At 43.4% G+C, this 27,751-nt stretch overlaps 1 protein-coding gene across 2 annotated transcripts; it reads right to left on the minus strand.

The window, feature by feature from the left end:
• Positions 1 to 708: 708 nt before the first annotated feature.
• bmp2k (BMP2 inducible kinase) lies at positions 709 to 27,595 on the minus strand. 2 transcript variants are annotated; one of them, XM_088336965.1, is made up of 16 exons: positions 26,928 to 27,595; positions 21,601 to 21,719; positions 20,446 to 20,551; positions 20,235 to 20,374; positions 18,309 to 18,430; positions 17,747 to 17,828; positions 16,202 to 16,334; positions 14,362 to 14,465; positions 14,146 to 14,225; positions 13,064 to 13,203; positions 12,876 to 12,988; positions 12,624 to 12,797; positions 11,004 to 11,185; positions 10,791 to 10,933; positions 8,175 to 8,282; positions 709 to 2,781 (listed from the first exon to the last, which is right to left on the minus strand). In XM_088336965.1, exons 1-16 carry the CDS (start codon positions 27,055 to 27,057, stop codon positions 1,667 to 1,669), a joined length of 2,991 nt encoding a protein of 996 aa, XP_088193091.1. In that variant the 5' UTR covers positions 27,058 to 27,595; the 3' UTR covers positions 709 to 1,666. The 2 variants fall into 2 exon arrangements, with proteins under 2 accessions (XP_088193091.1, XP_088193090.1); XM_088336964.1 differs by having other exon boundaries at positions 20,235 to 20,377.
• Between the last annotated feature and the right edge of the window lie 156 nt (positions 27,596 to 27,751).

The raw sequence follows: 27,751 nt of genomic DNA on the forward strand, positions 1-27,751 counted from the left end.
GCTAAAGGGAGCTTAAGCGACACCAATCGCAAATACAGAATAACACTAACCCTTAACGCCTAACCCTTAACTCCTAACCCTAAACCCTAACTCCTAACCCTTTACCCTAACCCTAAACCCAACCCCAAACCCTAAACCCTAACCCTATTTAATCCTAACCCTCTAACCCTCTTATCCTAACCCTAACCCTCTAATCCTAACTCTAGAGCCTAGACCCTAACCTCTAACCCTAACTCCAACATGAAAAAATACATGAACCATCATGGTTGGTTGGATTCCTGAAGCACACGAGTGGTAAGGACCCCATTTCCTGTGGTGTCTTGGGCAAGTCCGACCTGCGGCACCCATCCTTCTCCAGGCCTACATACGTTTCCACCCGGTTTCGAACTGGAGACCTCGACTAAAAAGGTGGCCGCCATGTTTGTCTGGCGTCTGGCGAACGAAAAGCAGTGCCACAGAGCACAGTGTATTAATATTGGAAGGCAGTGCCTTCCAGTGGTCAAATATTGCACACTGGGGCTTTAAAGTGTCGGTATCCAAGTGGTCAGCACGTTGGCCTAACGCGCGGAAGGTTCCGGTCCCAGACCGGGTGGAAACATTTGATAGCCTGGAGAGCGATGGGCACCGCCTGGCTGTACTTGCCCAAGACACACCACAGGAAATGGTGCCCTTACCACCCGTGTGCTTAATAATGAAAGAAAACATCAATGGCTTTTGCAAAGAGGACAGGGAAAGAAACCTTCAGATGAGACAGTCCAACCTTCCCCTTAGCCCTTTTTATTCAATCTCCAAAGTTACAAAAAGCAGATCTGCCCTAAAGGGCGCGGCAGTCAAAGAACAGCAACACGATTGGCCGACGGTAACAAAGATGTGGAAAAGAGGAAGAACAGAGCGCAATAACAGTCGTATTAAGGAAGTGACATCCTACGCATTCAACTCTGCAGGTGTCCGATATTAAAACCAGAAACATCAAATAATGGGCGCTAGGATTGGCCGGGGAAAGGGAATAGCGGAAAAGAGGCAAAAGTGTCGTCGTGCTACTTTCCAAATTTGAAGAACGACAAGTGCTCATTGAAAGAACAAACATTAGAAATGAGGAAAATTGTCTCGCGAATCCCAAAACGTCCTTGTAGGAATTTTTGAAACCCGAGAGTTGCCGGCTCCAGATGACAACCCTTTTAACCTCTAAGTCAAGACTTATCAGGTCTACGCATCGCGTCAAAAAAAACAAAACAAAACAATCGTCCATTTATTTGCTACAACAAAACCCAACTGGTTTCGTCTTCAAAAGGGAGCAGAAAAAAAGCGTTGAAAATAAACAGAGACCGTGCACTCCAATGGGATTTCCTAAACGGACTGCTGCCTAGCGGCCGTTTTGGGGATCGCGGCATCCGTCGTCATTGAATGGAGCCTATTTATTTGAACGGGCTTTCCAGTAGGGAACCCCTCGCGGCCATTGCGAGTATGACAGCTGCCCATTGGGATAGCCAATTCACTTCAATAAGGCTTCCTAAGACGACTGCCGCCTGGCGGTCGTTTAGGGTATTGCGGCTGCCGTTCGTTTTATCGTTACGGCATAACGACAGTTGCGCAGATTCCGAGTGTCCTTCCGCAGCGGTCCTTAGACCAGAAGACTCTCTCGTATAGGAAGACGTACAAGTCGGCCTCACTGCCTGGACGGAAAGGGCGCGGCGCCGAAGGGGTCCAGCTCCAGAGGCTGTTGCTGAGGTCCGGCAGGGACCGCCGCTTCGGCGAAAGGCACGGCCTCGAAGTCCTCGTCGGTGCCGAGGGTCCGGGACGGACCCAGGTCGCTCTTGCTTTCCGGGAGACCCGGGTAGTGGCACCCGGTGTCCTGCGGGTGGAAGGGTTTGGCACCGAACGGATCCAAGACCTCGTCCTTTTGGAGCCGGGCCTCGCCGTCCTTCCCTTCCACGCCCATGTTCTCTTTGGAATCGCTCAGGAACTCGTTGCTACTTTGCGAGTCCCGCCGGCCCACTTTCTTGTGTCTGCGGACCCGCTCGGGGGTACGGAAGGCGGCTTTGGCACTTTTTCCGCTTTTCCTGGCGCCGGTGGGGGTGCCGTGTTGCCGTTTGGCGTCGGGCTTGCTCTTTCTCTGGCGAGAAGATAACTTCTGAAGGCTGCGCTGTTTAAACCTTTGTTGTCTGGGCGAGGCTTGAAAAATGTCCTCGGCGCTCCGGGCGAAGGGGATCCCCGGCTGGAAGGGACCCGATCCGAAAGCGTCCACGGGAGATACGGGTGGGGTCCGGCCTTCGGAGTTCTTGGAGGGATTGCGGCTGAAGGGCGCTTTGGTGAAGACGTCGAAATCGTCCGGGCCGGCTTGGCGGAAAGGCGCTCTGGCAAAAATATCTCCCGTCGCCGAGTCGGCGCCGAGGAAGGGAACGGCGCCGAAGACGTCGACCGAGGAAGGGGAGTCGGCGGGGTCCGGCGCGACAAATTCCGTCTCGGAGGGAATTTCCTTCTGGCGCTCCCGGTCGGAACCGCGCTCGTCTTCGTCGTCGTCTTCGGACTCCGTCAAGAGCGGTCTCTGGCCCAGGTTCTCCGGCTCGGTGTCGTGACCGGGTTCTCCCGTGGGGCACGGGTCCTCCTCCGGGTCCTCCTCCGGGTCCTCTCCTTCGGGCTCCTCGGCTTCTTCCTCCTCGCTGCTTTTAGGCGACGGAGGGTCCGACTCAAAGTCGCTATCAGAGTCGCCGCCCCGCTGGACGGACCCGCCAGCGGTAGGCGAAACGGGAAGCGGCTCATCCGTTGCGGCGGTGGCGGAATCTGCCGGCATAAAAAAACAGAGCTTGGATTTAAAGGAAGATTCGGGGTAGCGAGTCCATCATTCCCGATCGGTTTTGAAACTGTTTTTTCGCTTATGATTAAATATTCTGGTATAAGATAAGAAGAGAACAGCCTGTATTGTTATAAAAACTTAGTGAACAATTTTAGCAATGAGCTTTTTCATGGCCAAATTCAAGCCATTTTGAAGGACTTTCAAAGCCAATTTTCCAATTCCTCCAGTCTCATTAAAAGGGGAAATCCGGTGTCAATTGTCTATTTTGCAGAGCCACAAACATACATGCGATTTACATCTAAAAAGATTCATCTTGCGTGTGCGTTTATAAAGATAGGATTTTTGGATCTTTGGTAAATCGCCAATATACTTGTTTTGGAGAAAAATCTCTCCCCGGATGTGTTTTGAGACCATAGTACGTATGCTTTAGTTGCAGGAAGTTCTTCCCATTTACCACTGAATAAAAAATGTTTGTTGTAAAAATATTGAAGACAATAACCCTAACCCTTGCACTAAAGGACATTCCTTAGAGCCCCGTTTAGGTGTAGCATGCACACGTCCGATAAGGGGCAATGACGTACAAACTAATAGCAGCTGCCGTTGTAAAGCAACGGCAAAGAAAAAACACCTTAGAGCGGCGTCAGCATCATTTTTAAGCAGACTTGTTGAGAAACATGGCAACAATTTTGAGCATTTACAAGAACTGGTCAACATTGAAATGAAGCATTTTGAAGCATTAGAGCACCCTGGGGATAAGACGCATATCTCCAGGAAAAACGCAAAACAGATGTTTGTTTGTTTTATTCCTTTTTGCTGGAGTGCTCCCAGCATGCCACACGATGGCGCTCTATGATCAAATGTTCTCCAGTAAACACTCAATCCTCATTTTTGTGACATACTGTATCACAAACAGATAAGCGTCTTACCTGCAGCAGGTCCAAAGAAAGGACAAAAACAGGCTCCCTTCAATCAGTCCTATTGCTTTTTAAGAGCTCACAGCATTTTACATCATTTGTCAATTTAGCCTTTTGTCAAGATGAGATCAGGTCTACTGTTTTTTCATCATTTTTTTTTTTTAGTTCGGCAAAAGTAGGTTTCTTTCTAGTCGCAGTTATTGTCATTTCCTGACCAATGTTCAAGTTAATCGTCTTTTTTGGGGTTGTTTTTGTGATTATGAATGAACGAATGTATGTATTTACAAGTAACAAATACCTCAAGTCTATACATTGTCACATGATTTAGTCCCACGCCCTATTCAGTCTTTAATTAGTGGATGCAGTCACGTCATCCGTCGACCGTTCTGAAAAAGATAGTCTGTATGATAACCTGTGAAGCCCTTTGAGACTCTTTGCGATTAAGGGCCAAACAAATAAAAATGACTTGACTGGACCATCGTCATGATCATCACCTTTTTTATTTCTTTTTTCTCCCCACTGTCACGATCGTCATTGCCGATCCATTATATAAGAATATCTATGATGAGAATAATACGATTTGTCTTTGGTGCTTTTGGTAAGTGACAGTTTTGTTGTTTGCGTTGCCCCGCAAACCAGGTATCCTTGAACCTTTGCCTCCCCGTGGCAGCAGGATCACCCATTTCTAAGAGTCCGTGATCCGTGCTTCCAAAACGACATGGGAGCTGGAGTCGCATCCCTCCAGCATCAAGCTCCCACTTGTCTGCCCCGACAGTGAGCCCTCTGGTGAACGTTTTGTGTTCTTTTTCAAAGTTCTCCGTGCGAACGTGTCCCCAATTTAGGTTTTGTTCACTTTTCACCACATCGTCACCGGCATCCCGGTGTTTTGTTCATCATATAGATCTAGATCGATGATGTTTGTTTTTGTCATATTGTTGAAAGAAACGAATGCAGTTGACTCTTCCGTGTCATATTTGTATTTGTTTTTGCACTGAAAATTAAAATGTTTTAAATCGATAAGTTTTTTGTGGATAGCGTGTTGCTCGACTTTGAGTCGCTCATTGCAAAAAGGTTTAATGAGATCAAACTTTACTGTAAAGTGAGAAAATATATATTCAGTAGCATAATACATTTCTTTTCCAAATTTCTTTTGTGCATAATGTTACATTATAATTGTTAATATAGCGACAATAAAGAGCGGACTCTCTGGAGGGTGCCCGGCCAAAAGACGCTGCTCTAAAAAGAGCCAAAATTGCCATGGCTAATTGTTCAGCGTTATTACGCAAAAGTGGAATTTTGCTGGAAAGCATTTTTTGGGAGTCACGTTGATTCCTATTAGCGAAATCATCAAAAACAGTATTCCTGGAAAAATGGACACCGTTCGGAATCATTTTTGGGGTTTGATTTCTCTAACATGCCAGGAACATCTCACTTATTTACGTGTAGAGTGGTGGAACATTCAAAGAAAGGAATCTTTGTTTGGTTTGTCATCTCCTCACCCTTTTTATTTTTCAGTAACATTCTGTGAGAAATACATTCACACAATACAACACATTTTAAAAAAAAATAAAAAACAACATGATCAAAAGAAAAAAAAGACATGATTTCTAACCGTACAGGCCACATGTTTTGTGGGAAACATTTGGCTTTATCTTTTAACTTGTAATGGGGGGGGGAAACCCCCCTCCCCCCCGAGACAAAACTGTAAAAAAAAACAAAAACAAAAAAACAACCGTAACCAGCGACAACAAACGTGTCTTTTCAAAAATCTTCCACCAGTACACATAAACAAAATGTTTCTGACATGTAAGGAGAAGCAAATGAATTGACAGTGGTATCTCTACTCACATATTGAATTGGTTCTGGGAGTAGCTTTGTAACTTGAAATATTTGTAAGTAGAGACTCCTTTTGAACGGAAACGCGCTAATTTGTTCCAAGTCCTGCAAAAGTAGGACATTTCTTTAATAAATCATAAAAGAGCATCAGAACTTGAAACAAATACATGTTAAAAAAAGATTACCGGTGATGCGAAAAGCATGTCAGGATTCACTCTTACGCATCGAGTTGCCAAGTAAAACTCTGGGAGCGGCGAATTTGTATCCTGAAACAACTTTGTAACGAGTAGCGATATTTCCCGTTGAGGTACTTTGCAACCTGAATTTTTTTGTGTGTAGGGACATTTGTAAGTAGAGGTACCACTGCATTAAAACTTACCTTCGCGGGTATAACAAAAAAAATGACAGTGAACAATCTACCGGAATTGAACAAACCAAAGTAAAACAGCAACAAAATAAAATAAAGCAAAATGTTTCCTAAATGTGCCGTTAGCAAGAAAGAAAGTAGCGTAAGCCCTTTGGCACAGCTGGCGCCAAGCACGTGGGCAATTTGGCTGAAGGATGCCAAGGGCGGCGCACACCCGACAGCGTTTACGGCGGCGAGGTTTTGAGCTCTCCTCCGACATCTTTTGGGATCGAATTGGTGACAACCGTAGGGTTCGATAGCCGTTACCAATACAGTACCTACTAATGCACTAAAAGAAAGAGCGAAACGGCCGCACGGCAATCTACCGCCGTCGTTTGCCGAGGAAACGGCTCTATGAGCCGTCTCTCGGGAGCGGTAGCCGGCGATCGAGAGCCGCTTCCCCTCGAGACGCTCTTTTTCTCTTGTGATTGGTCAAAATGCATTTTTGTAGCAATTTTGTTTCGTAGACTTGGAATTTATGGAGTATTAAAAGGTTAAAAAAAATGGTATCATCTTGTTTGTAGATTTTTATAGATTTTAGTTCATGTATCCTGTGTTATCAGTCTTAACGTTTAAGTGTACTTTTGCTTTATTTTTCCCCTTTTTGAGTCATTCGTAATAATACATATATGGTTATATACGGATTCAATACAAAAACAATGCCAAGAGCCGTTCGGGAGCCGAAAAAGCCGGTTCTCTAAAAAGAGTCGGAATTTCCTTCTCTGCGACGGACCGTTCGCTTTGTCCGGGATAAAAGTAAACTACGACAGTGTATTTAGAGAATTTGGCGATCGAGCGACAAAAAAAACAAAACAAAAAAAAACCCGCTCGATACTTGGCGCCGCGCCGGTCCGAAAAGTGCCTGCCGCCACTGCGTTTGGCGCTAGGTGTGCGCGGGGCTTTAGCAAACTCCTCATTGAATACAACATATAAAAAAGGCACTTAAGAGAAAAACATGCCCAAAAAGAAAACTTTGGCCCACGGGCAACATAACAATGCTTTTCTTCTTTTGTAACATAATAATCATGGAATACGATGGCTCATTTTCACTCGAATGATTTCAAGAAAACGGAAGCGTTGTGTGGCCGTCATCGGTCAATTGTTAAGTGGAGCTATAACTTTTGGATTTTTGACTCCACGCAAGCCTCGTTGGCATTCAATTCAATCCAAAGTCGACATTTGCCTTTTTTTCTGATGAGGTCATTTTCAGCACAAAAATGCTTCACGTGGATTGACGACGATTCATTTTTAAAGACGGACGAGAATGAAAGGTGTTTTAGTGTGGGACTTCCTGTAACTCAAATGCTTTCTAAGCAAATTTAAAAAAAAAAGAGATCCTAAGGAGGAACCCCAATATGAATACGCTCCTTCAAAACGTCCCACCTTTAAGGCTTGAATAAAGCAAGAGCCATCAAGACAACAATAGATGATGCCTGATAAAAACATAATCATAGAAGCTTGGCCTTGTAATGGAGACAACAAAGTGGGCCTTTTCCTGGTCCCATCCTTCAAGCAAACAAAATTTGCAGCACGCAGATCTCGTTCGTGGGCATCGGACATCCGTTTTTTAACCGATATTTGGACTCGTCGACGGGATTCCAAAGCGACGAGACAGATTCCGACCGGCTGCTCGGACGCCAAAAAAGATTGGTTATTTTAGCTTTCAGCGTCGCTGCCCATCCGGGACGACGCTCGCGTTAGCTTTTCACGGCCATTATTGGCTACAGTTTTTGTTTTTTTTCCCCGGCAAGCAGAAACTTGAAAATCTGCGGATATTACCTCGGGCGACGGCTAAATTGTGCGCTCGTTTTTTTCGTCGAGTTCCATTTTGCAAGCTAGCGAGCGGCCATTTTGTGTCGATCGATGGAAAATTGGAGCGACGGGCTCCGTTGGACTTTTAAAAGAAAGATTTTACAAAACAGACGAGAAACGGACCTTTGCCGACGTTCATCTCGTTTTTATTCCGACAAAACCCCGGGATGGCTGTCAAACGTGTCGACGATCGACAACTCAAAACGGCTACATTCTTTGGCGTCTTTCTTTTCTAGAACCTCTTCCACTAAACTGAAGTCTCTGCCAAATTTGATCGTATCAAAAGGTTTCGTTTTTGTAATCGTTACGTTAGGCGCCGGCGAGCGGGAAGACGAGCCCGGTCGACGGAAAAGCATCGAGATTTCCTCGGGGGCGTCGGCCATCGTTTGTCGTTTTGTTCCTTAAGACTTGCCTGCGTCGGCCACGAAGGGGGCCGAGCCAAAAAGGTCCCGGAGCGGCCGAGGCCCCGAGGCGGCCGACGGGTCGGTCGGAGTGCCGCCGCTTCTCTCCGCCGGTCCGCCTGCACGCAAAATGACAGTCAGCCACTCTGGGGAGAGGTTAGAGGTAGGGTTTAGCGCTAGAGTTAGCAAATCAAGTCAAAATAGGGCTGGGGTTTAAGGTTAGTATGAAGGGGTTAGGGTTAGCTGATGAAGTGTTCGGGTTTGATTTAGTGTGAAATGGAAATGGTTAAATGGTTAGGGTTATTGAGCGAATCTATGCAAAGAGAGGGTTAGGGGTAGAATTTCAGACATGAGGGTTCAGGGGTTATAGTCAACCGGCTAGCAGATCAATTCAAAGAAAAAGTGAATGGTTGGGGGATGAGAGGGTTAGGGTTGGAAAACTTAGTCCAAAATGGGTTAGGGCAGGGGTGGACCCCTAAAAATGTCTAGCGCTGCAATATATATATGTATTATATCAGACTTAGAATGAAGGCAACACACACTTTACGCATCTATTATGAACTATATTAGCCTACTGTCAAAATGACATAGTTGGTTACAAATACACAATGAGCAGTCACAATGAAATGTTTCTTTTTCCTACAGCTCATTTTCTGAAGAATGGCGGAACACTTGACTACTCGGATGAAGGATTCAATGATAAACTTAAAGAAATGCAAATAAAAATAAATAAATACAATTTTAATATTATTATCATTTTGAGGATCCCAAAAACCCATCAAGATGGACCGCTTATTTGGGAAAAAAAACCAAAGCAAAAAATCTCAGTATGTATTTTTACAAATGGAACAGCAACTATTCGAAATGGTAGAGCAGTCATTTTTGTCCTAAAGAATAGTTTTAAAACACTTTTGTATAAAAGTCTCTAAATAATGCAATCGAGGATACCAATATAAGAACCTTCTGTGCAGACGGCGCTGGGCAAAAGAGACACGAGTGCACGCGTGCCGTGTGTAGATCCCCCCGATCCTACCACTTACCCAATCAAATTTTCCGAGGTGCTTTTGTAAGAAAGAGCTTCTAGGTGTTTACAATGAAAAGCCACATATTTCTTTTTAAAGCGTCTCAACAATGAACATAGATTGTTTATTGAGCTTCCATATAAAGGATTATTTACCGATTAACGGCCACAACGTTGTCTGTTGGTGTGACACCTAAATTTCCAGTTACAATATTCCTATTAAAAGTCCTACGTATACTGGGCCGAACTCTACGTTCACCAGTATTGTGTATGCGTTGCTTGTGCGACCGTTGGCTCTGCACCAAGTATTATAGAGAAATTGTGTAAGCGCTATTTTATCTGCGGGCCATATGTACTCGTGAAAAGAGCCGTAGGTTTCTTACCCTTGCCTTACTGTGGTAGTCAAGTCTAAAAGTGCAATCCACTTCTTAAGACGTGATGTCATTGACCTTTTTTTCCACTTCCCATTGATACTCAGCTGCAAATGTAGCATGCCTTCCTCGGAAATGTATCTCCACGTTAAATGGAGTGCATTTCTATAGCGCTTTTCAAGTCACCGAAGACCTCCCAAAGCTCTTTACAATATACTTCACACTTATCCGATTTCAAACACATTCACACTGGCCATTTTTCTTTGCGGTTACTCTTTTTAAAAAGCATTAAGGAAATCCTCCAGCGTGGATATAGTCTTAAAAAATGTTGTTGACCTTGTTTTCCTTAGTTATTTCGACATCACACACCCGTGTTTACAAGTGCCCGGCATCCGGCGCTACGGATGTGGAGCAAACTAGGGCTGCAACTAACACGCGCGTTCATCGGTCAGCTAAAAAGCAAACGCTAACGTCGGCTAGCTACCAAAGACGAGAGTTACCTTTCCACACTTTACACGAATAACGTCCTCGTCGGTGACTCCGTGTTTTTGTATCGATTGCCGCCTCCCCATCGTGGCGCTCCCGTGCCGGATCCGTTTTTTGGCCAACTTTGGTCGAAAGCTTTTCTACGTGCCTGTCGCGTTTCGTGGTTTGAATTTACCGTCGACTTTGTAAATACACCACCTCGCTCTGTTATGCTCGCCGACTCGAGTGTAGTTACAGGCCGAGTGAGGCGTAAATCGCGCGGCACAACGCATCGATGAACCCGTTTGTCGTCGGCGCTTTTACTCACGCATTTAAATCGGTTTGACGGATTCGTCGTTGCAGCCCGGTATCGAACGTCGATGCAAATCTTCATTGACAGAAGTGTGGACATTCTATATTTATTCTACACATTTTTACAGCATTTGAAAACATTACTCATGTTTGTATTTCTACACAATCTGTATTAAAACAAAAAATATATTTCCCTTCTCCATCTTTTTCCATTGTCAACCATTTTTAAAAAAAAGTGCCAGGGATCCGTTGGGCAGCTTTAAGGAGCCACGTGTGAGGGTTGAGAGTTTGCAGACCAAGTCAAAGCACGGGTTAGGGATAGGGTGTGGATTAAGGGTTTAGGAGTAGCTTTAAGGGGCTAAGGTTAGCAAGTCAAGTCTAAAAAAATAGTGGGGTTAGGGTTCAACTCAAAAGAAATAGTTTAAAGTTATGAGATGAAGTGAAAGAAAGGCACTCGCTTGCTCTTAGCATGTCGAACTGTCGCCCGATGAGCTCTTCCTCCGTCAGTTGCGAGAAGTTGTCGTCGCTGAAGGGGTTCCAGCTGGACATGTCGGGGGGCAGGTTCACCTTCTGCGCCGGCGGGGACACGACCTCCGACGGTCTACGCAGATATACAAAGGCTTGGGATTGGCCGAGACCGTGGCACGCAAACGCCGACTTCAAAACGTTACCTCGTTTGGGAAAAGGTGTTCTCTGCAGGCGACGGTGCCCCCGTGTGGCCGATGCCAGAAGTAGGCGTGGTCAACTGGGAAGATCCCAGAGGCAACTCCAGAGGGGAACCCTTGTATCTTACCGCATCTTGTTGTTGTTGTTGTTGTTGATGATGAACAAATGCCTGCTGGTATTGCTGCAGCTGTAGAGGAAGAGGGAAACGGGTTTTGGGGGGAGGTGGATAAAAAAGGGGGCGGGGGGCCACAGCGATGATTGATTGGCATATGGAAATGAGAAGGCAACAAGATGGTGGAATGCTATCAGAGATCGGTTCTGGATTTGGAAAGCTGAGGGCCGAAGGGGTGGGGCAAAGGGGCCAAAATCCAACAAATTGGACACATAGGATAATGTGCAGATAATTAGCATTTTTTTTCCAATTAAACATGGTTTTTATTTTCTCTCAAAAAAGAGAGGAAGTAAACACTGTAAAATATGTATACCTTGCAGGTTGCATTGAAAAATGGTTTTAATTCCAGATATTATTGCGCTCATTTTCATAAGGCAAGTTTCAATACTTTTAACGCCTTTTGTAATCAAATTTAAGACCGAGTCGACAAAAACACAATTGAAACAAAACAAAAAAATTCTTCCATAAAATGATTCGTGCCTCAATAGTTCCATTATCGTGGTCACACAATGTTATCAGCAAAGTCAATCTGTGAATTATAAAAAAATAGGCGATTGATCAACCTTTTCAGTGTAAACAAACATGAGTGTAACTCATGTGTTCACATTTTTAAGACTTCCCAAAATTGGATGGGAGACATTTTAATTAAGGCCTTTTTTTTAGAATAACGAATTCAATGCCTCTTAAGACTAAGGATCTGGGGGGAATCCCGTCTCTTCCCTCCATTAGTAATTAACTGCCCTTGGTTCCTTGCTTGTCTGTTGTCTTTCATGTCTTGTTCCAAGCATTCTTCTCTCAGCCACTTCTATGTTTTTCATTGTACTTCTAACTTGGGCCAGTTATAGAGCACTACCATGTCACTGTTTTTGACTATCCAGACATTCTTTTATCTTTAATGACCATGTCTTCTAAAATACCACTTCGTGAGTTTCCCAATGCTTTCTATTTCTTTAGAATTTTTAATAAGTGTTTATCCTGGAGCTGTATTTTTGCTCACATTTGTCATAAATAATTCTACGCTCTATTTTTTGGACATTTTTATTTTTTCCCCCCACTCTTCATTAGATTCAAGGTTATAAGGAATTCAAAATCAACAACTTTGATCATAAATTATTTCAGGAATAGAGCAAATAATTTGGACAAGCTTTGTCATTATTTTCGACTCTTTTAGTAAAATATATTTGATTCATTGTATTGAATGCCCAGTTCAAGAAGTGTTCACTTCTCGTTAGAGGCTGAAAGATAGCTAGGCAGGTTTGATAGTCTTTAGATTTGTGCACTCTGCGATGTAACATAAACAGTGATAAATCAGAGCTTTGGTAAAAGCTTATCACAACTTCTGTAAATCTATTTGATCGTATTTTCTTCCAATACCTGGACTGTAAGAAAAAAATCCTTGACATTTTTTCCCAAGTTATGCATAAAAGGGACCCACATGTTTTATTTTTCTCACCATGGCGGCGTACTGTGCTTGAGCAGTTTGAGCAGCTTGAGAGTTTCTCTGCTGTTGCTGCTGCTGCTGCTGCTGCTGCTGCTGCTGCTGATATACCGGCTGCGGATGATAGCCGTGCTGCTGCATGATGGATTGCTGCTGCAGCTGTATGGAGTTTTGCACAGCTTGTTGATACTGGGGGGAAAAAGCAGGGGGGGTGTTCAGTATTAGAACGTGAAGCCGTTCCTGTAACCGAGTCATTAACGGCATTACCTGTAGATTGAGCAGTTGCTGTTGTTGCTGCAGAGCTTGCTGCTGTTGCTGGTGGTGAAGTTGTTGCAGGCGAAGGTCGCCTGGCTGCAGTTGCTGCAGCACCCGGTGCTGCCCTGATACGGCACGCACAAACAAACAAAACCTGGCTTGGCCTGGTTTCTTTTGCACGATTTACATTTTTGGGGTACCTTTTTGACCGTTGCCGACAGGCGCGGCGGCCATCTTGATGGGTGTGACGGCTGCGAGGGGGACGACGTTACTATTGGCCGCTTTTGGCCTCTGCCGGGGGGCGATGGAAGTCTCTGTCGGGCCCGCCGAGTCTCGGATTCTCGAGGCAAACGAAACAACAAACTCTGATTGACAAGTCGAGTCCTATTTCTTTGTCTAGCCCGCAATCACAGAGTCTCAAAGAACTGCGCAGGTTGCGACGACAACATCCCCTCATCTGATGGCTACATGAGGAAGGGCAAGGAAAGTCAAAAATGGGTGTCATTTTTTTTTGATTGTGTTGGGTCCATTTTCGGTCGTTTAGGTTCATTTGTCAAGGCCAGGCAAAAAACGGATCCGTGGTTAAAAAGGTGAGAATTAAACAATAAGTTCCGGTACACTGTACAACCCAACAAAATACCAAATGAGGATTGTCGACCAGCACTGTTTTTCAGTTTTTCGCAGGAGGGACCACACACGCATAGGACTTGGGGATATTACACGAAAACAAAAACAAATAATAGATATGTTCGTTAATATGGCTGAATTTAGCCTCAATTCAGTCGCAAGAAAACCGCTTAAATTAGCTGGACTCGGTTACTACGGCTGGGGCCGGAAAGCTATGGGTCGATATGGCCCTTCTCACGAGTACATATGTTTTGGAGATCAAATACCGCTTGTTCAAAATTTCTAATTTTAACAAGTTGAGTCTGGTCCGTGCATAGCCAGAGAAACGCTGGCAATGCAGGAAGTTTGGTCCAGTAAATAAAGAACATAGTCTTGACTACAGTTCACACTAACGGTTCACAACAACATACCCCGTTTTAGCAGTATATTGCTAAGGAGTCCTTTTTATCAGGGGTGGTATGTCAACAAATTTCACTTCAAAACGCTACATTTTGCCAAAAGGCGACGTTTTATGCCTGCCTGGCATTTTGGGTCCTTTTTTGTCAGTATTTTTCCAACAAATGCTTGCATTTTTCGGGATAAAATTGTCTTAAATGCTTCGTGTGTAGCTCTTCATTTTAGGAGAATGCTTAAAAAGCTGTTTTGAGAAAAGTACCTGGCTTTGGTGAGACTCTTTTTAGCGGCAACTTGTCCGGCCGTCAGAGGCTCTGGTAAAGACGTAGGAATGGGAGAATTCTGAAACAAAACGAGAAAAGAATCCATCTGAAAGTCATAAATTGGATTGGATTACACGGGTCTAGAGGCAACATTTCCTACAGTGTTGCCTTGAAGGGCCAACAAATGTTTCCACTCAGTTAAATGAAATACTTACAAAGATATTTGGCACAGGACATTCTCTTCCGGCAAATTTAAAGGCAAAGTAGGACACCTGGTAGATGTCCGGTCTCTTGTCCTGGTCGGGTTCCAACATATAGCCTAAAAGGAAAATAAATATCGATTTCACAACCTTCTCCCAAGGCCACTAGATGGGGCCATTGCGCACTTATAATGACGTTTATATCAAATAGCAGGGGTTGGCAAAGTAGGGCCTGCGGACCACATATGGCCCAACAGGCCACCAATTTAACCCACCAAGAAAAATTGTTAAAGTATAATCAAAATAAATACAATAGTAAATAAATCCAAACAAACTCCAAAAATAAGTGTATAGGTGCAGATTTTCCCATTGTCCCCGTATTGTGTCTAATGCAAAAATACTAATACAGAAATACTACAAAATTACAAATTTTGTGGTTAAAAACAGGGACTGAACAAACATTTTTGTGTTCATTCTGAAAAGTGAAAAATACTCCAAAAATAATATTTCAGTAATACGATAATACAAACAAGAATAATAAAAATAATGCATTGTATTTCGAAGCGCCTTTCAGGACACCCAAGGTCGCTGTCTGTATGAGTAGGACACAACAATAAACCAAGAGTAAAACAAGCAAGTAATAAATAGCAAATAAAACACATTAGAGTTAAAAGGGGCAGTGTGTGAGGCAGATAGTCAAGAAAAGGCAAGTCTGAAAAGGTGAGTTTTGAGTCAGGATTTGAAGGTGGACAGGGTCGCAGAATTTTGGAGGTAAGGTGGCAATGAGTTCCAGAGCTGGGGGGGCAGAGTGGCTAAAAGCTCTGCTCCCCATGGAGCTCAGGCGAGAAGGGGGTATAGTGAGATGGAGGGAGGAAGATGATGGAGAGGTAGAAAGGGGCAAGGTTATGAATGGCCATGTAGGTGTAGAGCAGGATTTTGTGATTGATTCCATGGTAGATTGAGAGCCAGTGAAGTTTCTGAAGGACAGGGGTGATGTGATGGCAAGAGGGCTTTTTGGTAATGAAGCGTGCAACAGAGTTATGGACCAGCTGAAGTTTATGGAAGGACTTTTGAAGTAAACCGTAGAGGAGAGAATTGCAGTAATCGACAAGGCAGGCTGTTGTTTGTGGGGTGAGAGAGGGGCAGAGACGTTTGATGGAGCGCACGGGGAAGTAGGCTGACCGAGTGATGTTATTTATATGAGCGTTAAAGGAGAGTGTGCTATTTAGGATGACACCCAGACTCTTGACCAGAGGGGAGGGGAAATACTGAGGAAATGTCAAAAGAAAGAGAGAAACTTTAGAGAGGATGAATTTGGTGCCAATAGGAAGTAGTTCCCTTTTATTGACGTTCAGTTTTAGGAAGTTGACGGTGAACGATGATTTTATTTCAGAAAGGCAGGAGTTGAGGACAGGTGCTTGGAGTGTCAAGTTGGGTTTGCAGGAAAGGTAAAGCTGGGTGTCCTCCGGGAAGCAGCGGAAGGAAATGGTGACAATAACAGTGGGAGAGGAAATACTACTACAGGACTACAAGAATACTGCATAAATACTAGAAGAATCCTACTTAAGAAGTACCACAAAAAGATCACTATGGAAATGCTACAAAAATAAAACTTTATTTTTTCATGATAGTTTGTGCCTGTATCGACTTTTCTTCCTAGTGCTCGTGTGCGTGAGTCACTTTTGCATTGTGGGAAATGCTGTATTTGTGCCTGTATAAAATGTGAGGGCTGCTGGCTAGCTACAGTCTGCTTCCAATCGGGAAATAAGATCTTTCGGGGGCCGGATGTGCTCCCCGCAGGCCGCCACATCAACACTCCCGATTTAGAACAAGAATAAAAACTAAAATGTCTTACGGATCAAGCAGTGGAGGTTGCGTGAGAACTTGGAGTTGTCGGGAACGACGAAGCTTCCGTCGCAAATGGCGACTTGACTTTCCCCGAACGGAAGCGAGAAAAAGCACAGCTTGTACAGCAAGCAGCCCAGCGCCTACGCAAATAAAAAGCAAATCAAAAAGATAAATATTTAGGGCTTATGAGCTGCAAACCAAGACAATTAAAAACACGAACCCATGATTTATTATGGATTGACGGGGTTTCTGCGGCAAAAAAAAAAGTTGTAGGAAGGTTTAAACACGCGTTAATGCATTTTTAAAATGATCTGGTGCAAGACAGATTGCTCCTAAGAGAAAGAAATCATATAGCCAAAGTATACTTAAACAATTGGCATCAGCTGTGTTGGAGCAAAGAAACCTCCAAATCATGCAGGACGTGCGTCTCTCAAGGACCGGGTTGCCCACCCCTGCTATAGATGATTGTGTATTGTATACACTTCTGCTTGGTTTTATTTGATGTCTGGTTTGTCCATGTTTTTACAAAATAACACCCCGCGAGTTTCCCAATGCTAGAATACCTAGTCTTATTTGTTAGATTACACCTCTCGGATATTGGATGGAAGACTTGACCAGCGCCGCTAAGTTGCTGTGACTTGTCCTTGCTTTGGCGTTAATTATCTAAAAGTACTATTGCACACATTATCCTGTTTAAACCAGTTACCAGCGTTGAGTCTCACGTCGTCAGATCGATTAGGCCGTGTCACACAGGAACCCTGCCTGGGTGGGCGGCCGAGACAATCCAAGACTAGGTACTTTCTTAGACCAGATACCCCTCTTCCGCGTCATGCTGAAAAAGGTTCCAGAGCTGTTCATTCAATCTTTCCGGCATCCAGTAAATAGTCAAAAGAGAATAAGCAGTCTCACGGTTCTTGTTTCTAGTATACATAACATTTCATAAAAAAAGCAGTCTGAGGTTTAGACAAACCATTCATGTTTCACTCGGTTTGTTGTTGTAAAGAAAGACCTCAACGCTGCTGCCCGTGAGCTACGAGGTTGTCATGCGTTGAGCGCGCTAAACACATGCTACGAAACACATAATAGGCAGTAAGCGTCACAACTAAATAATCCTTGTTTACAAAAAATGAGTTGTATTGCTTCCAAGATCACGTCTCCTTTTTTGAGGGAAAATTAAATTGTTGTTTTTTTTTTTATGAAAAGTGGCATGTTGTCATTGCGCCAGTTAAAACTGACAGCTTCTCAATGAAATAAGAAATAAAAAATATATAACATTGCAGATATTCCTCATATAAGGTCCCATCGTTTCCCTGCAAGACACCAATACAATCGTAACTATGCTTCGAACAATACCCGGGCTTCGTTACGGTTAAAAAAATGGTTGCCGGAGATGTTTTTTTTTGTTTTTAATTTAGCACCAGGAAGGTGAATGTGCACAATATTCGGGCAAGGGCAAGAGGCCGCCCCATGCTATTTTGTCTGGCCGGAGTAACCTATAGCACAAATGCAGGAAAAGCGGCACCGCAACGACAAGACAGACACACAAACTTACCCAGATATCGGCCTTAGTGGTGATGGCCTTCCCGGCATACAAGTTGATCATCTCGGGCGCTCGATACGACAACGTTGTGTATCTGTAACAGGAAGTGAACGATGGCGAGAATGACAACAAAAGAGAAAGCCACTGTTAAAACACATGACAAAATCCATCCATTATCTGCACCGCTTATCCTCAGTAGGGTCGCGGGGCTGCTGGAGCCCATCCCAGCTATCTTCGGGCAGGGGACACCCTGAACTGGTTGCCAGCCATCGCAAGGCAAACAGGGACAGACAATTCACTCGCTCATTCACACCTAGGGACAATTTGGAGCTGCCAATTCACCTGACATGCAATGTTTTTGGAATGTCGGAGGAAACCCACGCAAGCACGAGGAGAACATGCAAACTCAGCACAGGAGGATTCCATCCACACACGCTAACCACTCATCCGCCGTGCTGCCCTCCTCGACTAAATATCAGTCATATTACCCGTTATCCATTTCGGTTCAGATGAAGATCACGACATACATTCCCCAGACAAACAACTTTGCAATTGCAATATTTATGTAACTGACTTTTTGATTTCGTCCTCCACGGCAGTGACGCCATCTTTGGTGGGAACGAGAACTTTGTGGGTGGCGCTGCCAAAGTCGCATAGGACGTAGTTGCCCCTGTCGTTCAGCAAAATGTTCTCCACCTAAACACAAGTTGAGTCACTTTTTAACATTGACCGTATTGACGTAGCATGCCAGTTCCTTATTTGATCTTTGCGCACCGTTGACATCATTGACACTTTCAGCCAATAATGTTGCCGTTCTTTGATACCCACACCCTTTAGTGCGGATATGCTGCTTGTAACCTAGAAGATTTCCTAAAAGATGGGGCTCAGGAGGGGCACCTTCACAACAGGTTGGAATTTCTCATCTGTTAGAGGTTCACACAGCGTCTTAAGACCCGCCCACCTCGCCTCAAGGATTATCACTAACGATGCTTAGTTTGAGATGAAATAACGTAAAGCAAAAATTTGAAACAGATTTTGATCGAGTGCGAGCTATGAGGGAATAAATAAGGTGGTTTGTGGGAGAAGATCTGGAGGGATGCTAGTTTGGCAATTTCTGCCTCAACGGAAGAAAATACGAAGATGAGATGGCAAAGGAAGCGCTTTTTGTTTTTGCACAAGAGGAAAGTAAGGTGCCGGAATGATCTGCAAAGGGATTGGAGTAACCGAGCAACTTTTCAAATCAACTACCGCATGGGTGGCAAACACACGACTCGCTCTTTAAGGCAATACGTTTGGATGTCCGTCTTTACAAATAAACCATACTTTATCGGTTGGCAGCTGGAGTAAATAATACAAAACTAGAAAAATAACACCTGCCTTTAAATAACAACTTTTCTCGATGATACGAAATTCCCAATGTCTGGTCAACATTTTCGTGAGATAATACATTTTTAAAAAGCGTAAAAAGACTTAAAATGATTTGTTTGTATGTTATTTTGGTCACTTTCCCAGAGTTTAATAAAAGGTAGTGTAAATGAATGAAATTGTTGTTTTACTTATTTTTTTTATATATAAATGGAGTTGAGATAAAACCACATGTGCCCGAAGGACAAATGCGGCTCGTCACTTCATTCAATGTCGCTCGACACATCATTTAATGCGGCTCGCAGGGACCTAAAATGTCCGAGTTTCAAGGAATAAATGGTTTAAGACTGCTTTGACCAAAAATGGTGTTTCCGTACCAATGCCAATGAGTGGAATTTAAAAAAAAAAGATCTAAAAAAAAAAATGTCCAAAAAGATTGGTTTATATTTTGCAAATAGCATATTTCTCCAACTGTATTTTTTTCTATGAAACTCGTTTGTCACTATAATATGTAAGAAATTCAGAGGTCTTCTATGAAGGAGTAGTTGCATTTATAAATAACATAAGGCTCTCTGAGGACCAAAATGATGTTCAAATAGCCCTCAGTGAAAATTAGCTTTACAACCCTGGACTAAATCTTAGTGATAGGAAACAGGAAAAAAAAACCTAAATAATCATTTTTTTTAAGAAATCTTATATTTCTGAATCATCATTTCATTTTGAGCCACTAAAATGACCCCCAACCCTACAGATAAGCCAGTTTTCCTGCCATCGATTTACTAGTCCAGCCCCTTTAAGAGTGCTTTTTATACCACGTGGTCCCCGACCTAAAATGATCCGTACACTCCTGTTGTATTGTATGTGTGTGTCCGTTTTTCTGACCTTGAAGTCCTGGCGGGTGGATGACAAGAGTCCAAAACCGAGAGAAAGAGTGACAAAGATGGAGTGAACCAGAAAGAGAACTATTTTGGGCTCGCGGGCTGCGAGTCCGAGACCCCCGATCTACCGTATGTGTGGCGAGTTCGTGTATGACGAGAGAGAGGAAGCGAAAGCGACAAAGAGAGACGGAACTATTGTGGGACGGCGAGCCATACGTTTGAGCCCTTCGATCATGCGGTGCGATTGTTTTGCGTACTTTGAGGTCCCGGTGTATGACGGGAGTCTTGCACTGGTGGAGTCGCGCGACGGCCTGGCAGGTATCGCAAAAGACGCGAAGCACCTCCCCCTCGCTGAAGCCGCCAATCAGACGCTGGTTCATTTGTGACACCACCTGACCTGCTAAAATACAGTCCATAAACTTTCAAAAATGATTTTTTTTATGGACTTGACTTTTGATCGCAAAGTACCTTTGCAGTACTCCATGAGGATGAGAACTTCCCAGACGCTGTCAGACACTTGATTGACGGCAGAGTCCAGGTAGGCCACCATGTTCTGGTGGCCCGACAACTCTTTCTGGCAAAAAAAGCAAACTTCATTTCACTGAGTGGAACGGAGGCGTGTCCGTCAGTTGAAATGGCAAAGGAAATATGTGAGCGGTTGAAAACAATTGTTTGAAATGAATTGGAAAAGCCTTTGAACAGGAAGATAATGCCATGATCACACTTGACAAAAATCAACGGATCTGAAATGCTCGCTCTGTCTCTCTCTCTCTCAATTTCTTCCTTTGTCCACCTTGCAATCACTTTTTAACCCTCTCTCTTTCTCACTCTCACACACACACACACACACACACACACACACACACACACACACACACACACACACACACACACACACACACACACACACACACACACACACACACACACTCATCTATTCATACAAAAAAGAGCTTTTTGCCATTTACTTTCTCTATCCATGTCTCTTTCTATTCCCTTTCTCTTTCTAATCATTTCTATTGTCTCACCATTTCTTTTCTTTTTCTACATCTGCCTATTTTTAATTCTTTATATTCTTACTCTCTTTTTAGCCCTCTAGTCTATCTCTTACCATCTCTCAGTTTCATCCTACCTGACTATTATTTCGCATATCTTTCTCGTCCCCTTTTTATGTCTTGAGGGGCGGCAGTAGCTCAGGAGATAGAGCGCTCGTCTTGGGATCAAGGGATCCCAGTTCAAATCCCGGCTCGTTGGTGTTACATGTCGAAGTGTCCTTGGGTAAGACACTGAACCCCTAATTCCCCCAATAAGCAGGTTAGCGCCTTACATGGCTGCACGGACGCTATTGGGAAATGTGGAGCACATTGTAAAGCGCTTTTTGGGAAGTCATAGATTTGAAAAGCGCTATAGAAATGCAGATCATTTCATTTCTCCCACTTTCTATCTGTCTCTTTGTAACTCTTAATTCTCTTAATTTTCATCACCCCATATCTTTTCCACTTGCCATTTATTTGTATTCCTCTTTCTACCGTTTCTCTCTTTCTGTCTCTTTCCAATTTACTATTTTTTTCTCCGGCCATCTTTATCTATCCCTCTCAGTCTTTTTCAAGACTTCTTTCTCACCATGATGGCGATCTCTCTCTTGTGCACGTTGAGGTCGGGCACGTCGTTGACGTACATGCGCTTGAGGGCGCAGCGCACGCCGTTGTGCGTACGGGCCAAAAACACCACAGAAAAGCCTCCTGGAAAACAAAAAAATACCTTTAGGAGTATCGAGTGAAATGTAATCATTAAAATCGGCGTGGGGGGGTGATTATCCTGATGGGCTTTTTCCCCCCCCCGTCTTTTAAGTTTTTTTAACAGTTTTACCCTGGAGTGCCATTTCTAATCATGCTGCATACAATGTTGATATGTTAATAAAGACGATTCAAGTCACAAAATGGTAAATGGTCAAGCTCATCAGGCTCCGAATGATATAGAAAAAAACCCTAGTAGGGGACCAGCAGTCCCCGGACAGGCCCCTGTGACGCCCATCTTGAGCCGGGAAGCACAGAGGCTGCTCTTTTGTCTGATGCACAATGACGCAGCGGACAAAAACAAAGACTGATTTTATGAACCTTCGCTCCATTTTGCCTTTGTCAACAGTTTGTTATGAGAGACAAAACTGCAGCAAGCCGGTCTGATCATTTTTTATTCAGGAAAAAACATTGAATTTCATACTTTGAAGCAACAAAAAGGCAGCATCACTTGTTCTTTTGTAAGATTTTTTTTCCACAAAACAACCAAAACAGGTGATCTTGTAGCACAACTAAAATTGACCTAAAAATGACCCCATATAAGCCAGAGACGACTAAAAATGAGCCAAAAACCCCAAAAGAAAAGAAAAAACATTCACAAAACCAACAAAACAACGACCCCAAAGGACAAAAAGACCCACAAACAACATCCAAAACGACAAAAGAACAAGTCAAACAGTATAAAATAGCAGTGACCAAACTGCTCCACTAAATATATTAGGCAGTGCTAAGCAATGAACAAAAAACACAGACAAAAAAAAACATGGAAATGGCCCAAACAAGACCCAAAACAGGATCCAAATGACGAGAAAACTCAAACCAAGACTCCCGTCCCCACAAAAAGCCCCAATATTGACAAAAATCACTATAAATGACCACAAAATGACCCCAGTAAACACACACACAAAATCAAGCCCAAAACAGCCTGAATACAACCAAACACATAAATACAAACCGAAAAAAATGGCCTAAGAACGACCAAAAACGAGAACAAAAATGTCTGAAAATGCTGTGGCTGAGCAAAATAAATAAATGTAAAAACTCATCTTTGCAGCCAATTGATGTTTTACCTGGATGCTAAAACGTTAGCCATGTCAGGCTTGTGAACAGCAATCGATTCATTCTGAGCTAGCCATAATATTTTCTGGTGGGGGAACGGCACTGTTTTTTTTTTTTTGCTGGTACGCGACACGCTCTGCACCGGTGCCGGATGCTCACGTTTCTTTTTTATGACACGTTGCCATCGCAACACCAACAAATATGGATCAGTCATTTACACCCTCTATAAGTACCACAAAAAGTAAGAAACTACTCGGTTTTAAGAGTTGACTGATCCCTAAAGCGCCTGGGGTAGGGCACCAATGAAGACAACTCTGGACAGCTTTCTCCACTGTTTTGGGTTGGTGACAAAGTTGGCAGCAGTCCATCCCTTGATGTTGTGGGCCCAGTTATTCTTCTGCCCCCTTGGACTATGCCCTGGAGAATGATCTTGGTCAGTCCTGATGATTGTGTGACGTGACCATACCACTGCAGTATTCCCAGGGTCCGATGTGCTCTCTCATAGTTTGGCTTGTCACACTGGCTATGTGGCGGATGCGTAGAAGTTTCCTGTAGCAGGGCACATCGTCTTTACTAAGGGCGAAGGGGTGCTGGAGCTACAGTATTTTCTGGCAGAATTAGTTTCCAACACAGAGACAGACAACTCACTCATTCACACCGAGGGACAATTTGGTTTCCGTGGGGGGAGTACTCAGACGAAACCCACGCAGGCACGGGGGGCTCCACACTAACTAACCCGTGCTGGCATGGCATATCCATGGTCTGGATAGTTTTTTTTAAAGTCGCCGTCAGAGTCCATTTCTCGACAGCGTAGAAACTGCTACCAAGGGGTAGTCATCCACTTCGCTAAACTACAAAAAGCACCCCGAGGGCATCATGTTCATCTGTTAATAAACAACAAGGGAGACTGCTGGAAGTGTGAATTTCCCTACGGGGATGAATCAAGTATCCATCCATCCATCTATGTAAAATGAGCATGGATATATCTAGATCTGTAGTACATTCATATAGACCCCTAATACCTCTGATAAGCATAGGCACTTTTTGCATGGCTGACTCCCTATCTGTGTGTGTGTGTGTGTGTGTGTGTGTAAGAGTGAAGTACATTGTAAAGCGCTTTGGTAAGTCTTCAGTAACTTGAAAAGCGCCACATAAATGCAGTCCATTTACCATTTACCATATAGAGCTGAGCCTAAAAAAATAACCCAATTGATATTGAAAACATGTTCTTTTATATAGGTTGATATTAAATGTTAAAACACAATCACACTTGCATTTCCCCGAGATCAATTTGTAAGGGTTGGCTGTGCTCACTAAAAGCGTGTAGCGAAAAAGCAATTAGCCCATAGCAATTGATCTGTCCGTCATATAAATGAGCAGTCCCAGGAACACAGGCTTGTTTCTTTTTTCACACTGGCATTCTATGAGTTGACAATAAAACACTGCGCCCATTCATTCATTGAGCCTACGCTATGCTAACGGGGCCATTGGCATCATTTCTACAGTACGTGGGGCCGAACTGCTTTTCTCAAAACAACGTTAGCGTTGATGTGCACGTGGAACCTGGCTTGCAATTGCCATTTTTCCAATGTTTAAATATATGCTGACTTTAAAGATGACCAACTGATAAGATGGTTCTCTTTTTGATATTGAAACCCTGCTAAGATCCCAGTATTAAATCTCACTGTCGTTGCCTCTTTTGCCCAATATGGCTCACTGTTGTTCCTTGTTTTGACTAACATGTACCGTTACCACATTGTCACTATTGACCAATCATGTTGACATTCTTTGATATGCACAACCTTCAGGGTGGATCTGTTTTTTTGACCTAAGAGATTTAATTAAAAAAGAGTAAGTTGGAAAAATGCTGGAGTAAACAAAATCTGTAAAATGTACTTTGGTTGAAAAAATGTATTTCTTGATTTCCATCCTCTTTCTCTAAAGATTGCATCGTCAGAATTAGAGATCTGAGCGGGAGAGGACGGAAATGTTGGCGGCTTAGTTTGTTCTTAGTTGACACAAAAAAAAACATTAAAAACAAATCTTTAAAAAGACGAAAAATGAACCCAAAAACGAGAGGAAAAACAACTCCCCAAAATAAAGTGTCACAAAGCTACCTAAAACGACAAAAAAAATCTAATTCAAAAAAAAATCTAATAAAAACAACAACAAAAAAGACCCCAAAAAACGTTCAACCCCGATCGAAAAAAATGACAAAAACGATCCAAAAAAGGTACCAAAAAAACAATTAAAACAAAACATTAAAAAATGAAGCTAAAGCGTAGTGAGAACAAACCTACTTAAAAGAAACGCCTTAAAAAAAAAGAGAAAAGCCCGGAAAAGATGTTCCAAACCCTAAAAGTTACCGCAGGAGCGTGCAGAGGGACAGACAACTTGTCTGTGGGAAAAACACATTTTGTCTTTTCTGAATGGGATTAGCAAGTCAATCAGAAATGATAAAAATGAAGCAATGTTCTTTTGATGTCCTTGTAAAGAAAGACGTGTCATTTTTATGGGAAATCATTTGAATTTAGAAGACAGGAGATGGGGGGAAAATGGTGTCAAGGAGAAGCTGGGGTTGACAGGCTGCCACTTCAGACTTCCTACCAGTCACTCGTTCAGTCACATGAGGGAAATCTTGCGTGTCGGCTTTTTTTTTTGAAGGAGGCATTGCACCACATTGAAGGTTGTTTTTTTTTCCGCACTTGAAAAAGGCCGACAATGTCATGTCCATTTGAACCGATGTGAACTCGCTCACGGTGTCCGAGTCAATGGAAAGTTGATCTGCTTCCTTTTCGATTTCAGAATCAAAATTGTCCTGTCGTATCTTTATTAATTTGTCATAACATTTTGTTAAGGACTTTAGCGCTTGCATATTTTGTTTGGTCACGAAAATGGTCATTTTCGCCTTTTGCTTTCTGTGTATTTTGTCACACGTCTAGCCGCATATTTTGCCACCTTTTCCGTCGCGTATTTTGTTGCGTATCGTGTCATTTATTTTGGGGTGAATTTTGTCTTGTTGCGTGTTGTGCCACATACAGTATCGCGTAGTGAGTTGCATGGAGTTATTTTTATCTCTGTTTGGCAATTTTTGGGGGTATTTTGTCACACGTTGATGCGCATTTTGTTGCATAGCGACATTTTTGTTATTTTTGTATGATTTCGGCACGTATTGTGTCACAAATTCAGCCAAACATTTTATTGTGTGTTGTGTTGCATACCGTTTCATTTTTGTCTTTATTCTCCCATTTATTTTTATGAATTTGGTCGTGTCTTTTGTTACATATTGTATATCAATTGTTTTATTGTGTTCTGTCATACGTATTTTGTTGAGTATCATGTTGGGTAATGAATGCATTGTGTTACCTTTTGTGTCTTGTAACATGTCATTTCATTTTTAAAATTGTTGATAATATTTGTATATATATTTAAATCTTAGTTTGTGTAAATATCTAAATAAATCTCTCTCTCTCATATATATATATATGTATATATATATTTTTTTTTTTAATTTTTTTTTTTTGGGGGGTGGGGTGGCAAGTATTAGCTCAAAGTTTTTCTTGTAGAAAACTTGATCGGGCCCAACTTTTCACCCAGACCCTAGCTTTGGTGGATGGCCCCCAATTCAATTGTGCCGGAGACTTGTGATTGCATACCTGTCAAGCTGTACGTTTTTGCCTTACAAAGATCGTTTATGATGCATTTTAAGACGTATGCGAGGTACAAGAAAATCTGTACGGGAAAAGGCAAATTTGTCAATGACGGGTACCATTCGGTATACACCGACCATCACCAAATGGCAAATCGATCAGGTCAAAAGAGTTCGCCGCGGAAGCCTCTCTCTGTATCGTTTTTTTTTTCGTTGCAATCTAAACCAGCGGTTTGATGCTACTGTGCGCATGCGTCTGCCGCCTGGGCATTTCCCATCATGCATCTTTCAAAAAAAAGAATATTTTGTATTTGGTAAGGGGAAAAATACGACCGTTTGTAAGGGCATGGAGCCCTGAAGCGCGAGAGGATTATTTTGTGCCAAATGGACAAGACACTAGAAGTTGCAGCTGTGAGGTGTGTTGCGGCGCATGCGCAGTGACTCACCCTCCGCCAGCAACTCCTCCACCGTGACTTGATAGCGACCGACGGCGAAGATTTTGCCCAAGTAGCCGCTTAGTCCCGAACCAGAACCGGAACCCATCTCAGACTTGGGCATTCTCGAGAACTTCTTCATCTTTCGGTCTATACGCTCCGCGCACTCAAAATGAAAAGACTTAAAAAAATAAAATAAAAAGTACTTCTTTCCTATTTATTCTCATCCGGGTACCCCGGCGACCGAGCAGCGTCCACCTTGACGGCTGCCCCCGCCAACCCAAGCGGCTGTTAGCCGCTCGTGCGCCCCCCTCCTAAAACAAGAAAAACTAGCGGAACTGTGAAACCAATGAACCGAGAGTAGATCAAGGAAAGTGGAGTTTAAGGTGCCCTCTTTTCGCCCTGCTCTTTAGTAGAAGTTGTCGCGCTACTAGCTAGCTAGCTCAAATAGCAAGGTAGCAAACAGGCTACACCCAGGACCCGAGCGAGCCCAAATGCATGACCGGAGAAACTCAATTCAAGCTCGGTCGGTGCCGTCGCCTTCTCGTCGCCGGTGGTTAGGTTAAGCGAGCGCAGCCATTCTGTGTGCAATTGTTGGCCGGCGGACTCTCGGCGCCACAAGCCGACTAACTTGTCCTCAAGTCGGATACAGGAGTGGCGGACTCCCCTCTGCTGGTAACGATGAGTCGTTCGCGAACGTAACGGCCCTATGAGCCGTTTCTTCCATTCAGGGGAGTGATGTGTCGTTTGCGAACGTAATGGCTTTTTGATCCGGCTCTTTGTGGTGACCCGCGAGGTTCGACTCTGCACCACGAAGTAGCCGGCTCCTTTCCAGA

Source organism: Urocampus carinirostris, chromosome 5 (assembly GCF_059441175.1).
Source record: "Urocampus carinirostris isolate Australia breed hairy pipefish chromosome 5, RoL_Ucar_1.0, whole genome shotgun sequence".
In the NCBI taxonomy this organism is placed as follows: domain Eukaryota; kingdom Metazoa; phylum Chordata; class Actinopteri; order Syngnathiformes; family Syngnathidae; genus Urocampus; species Urocampus carinirostris.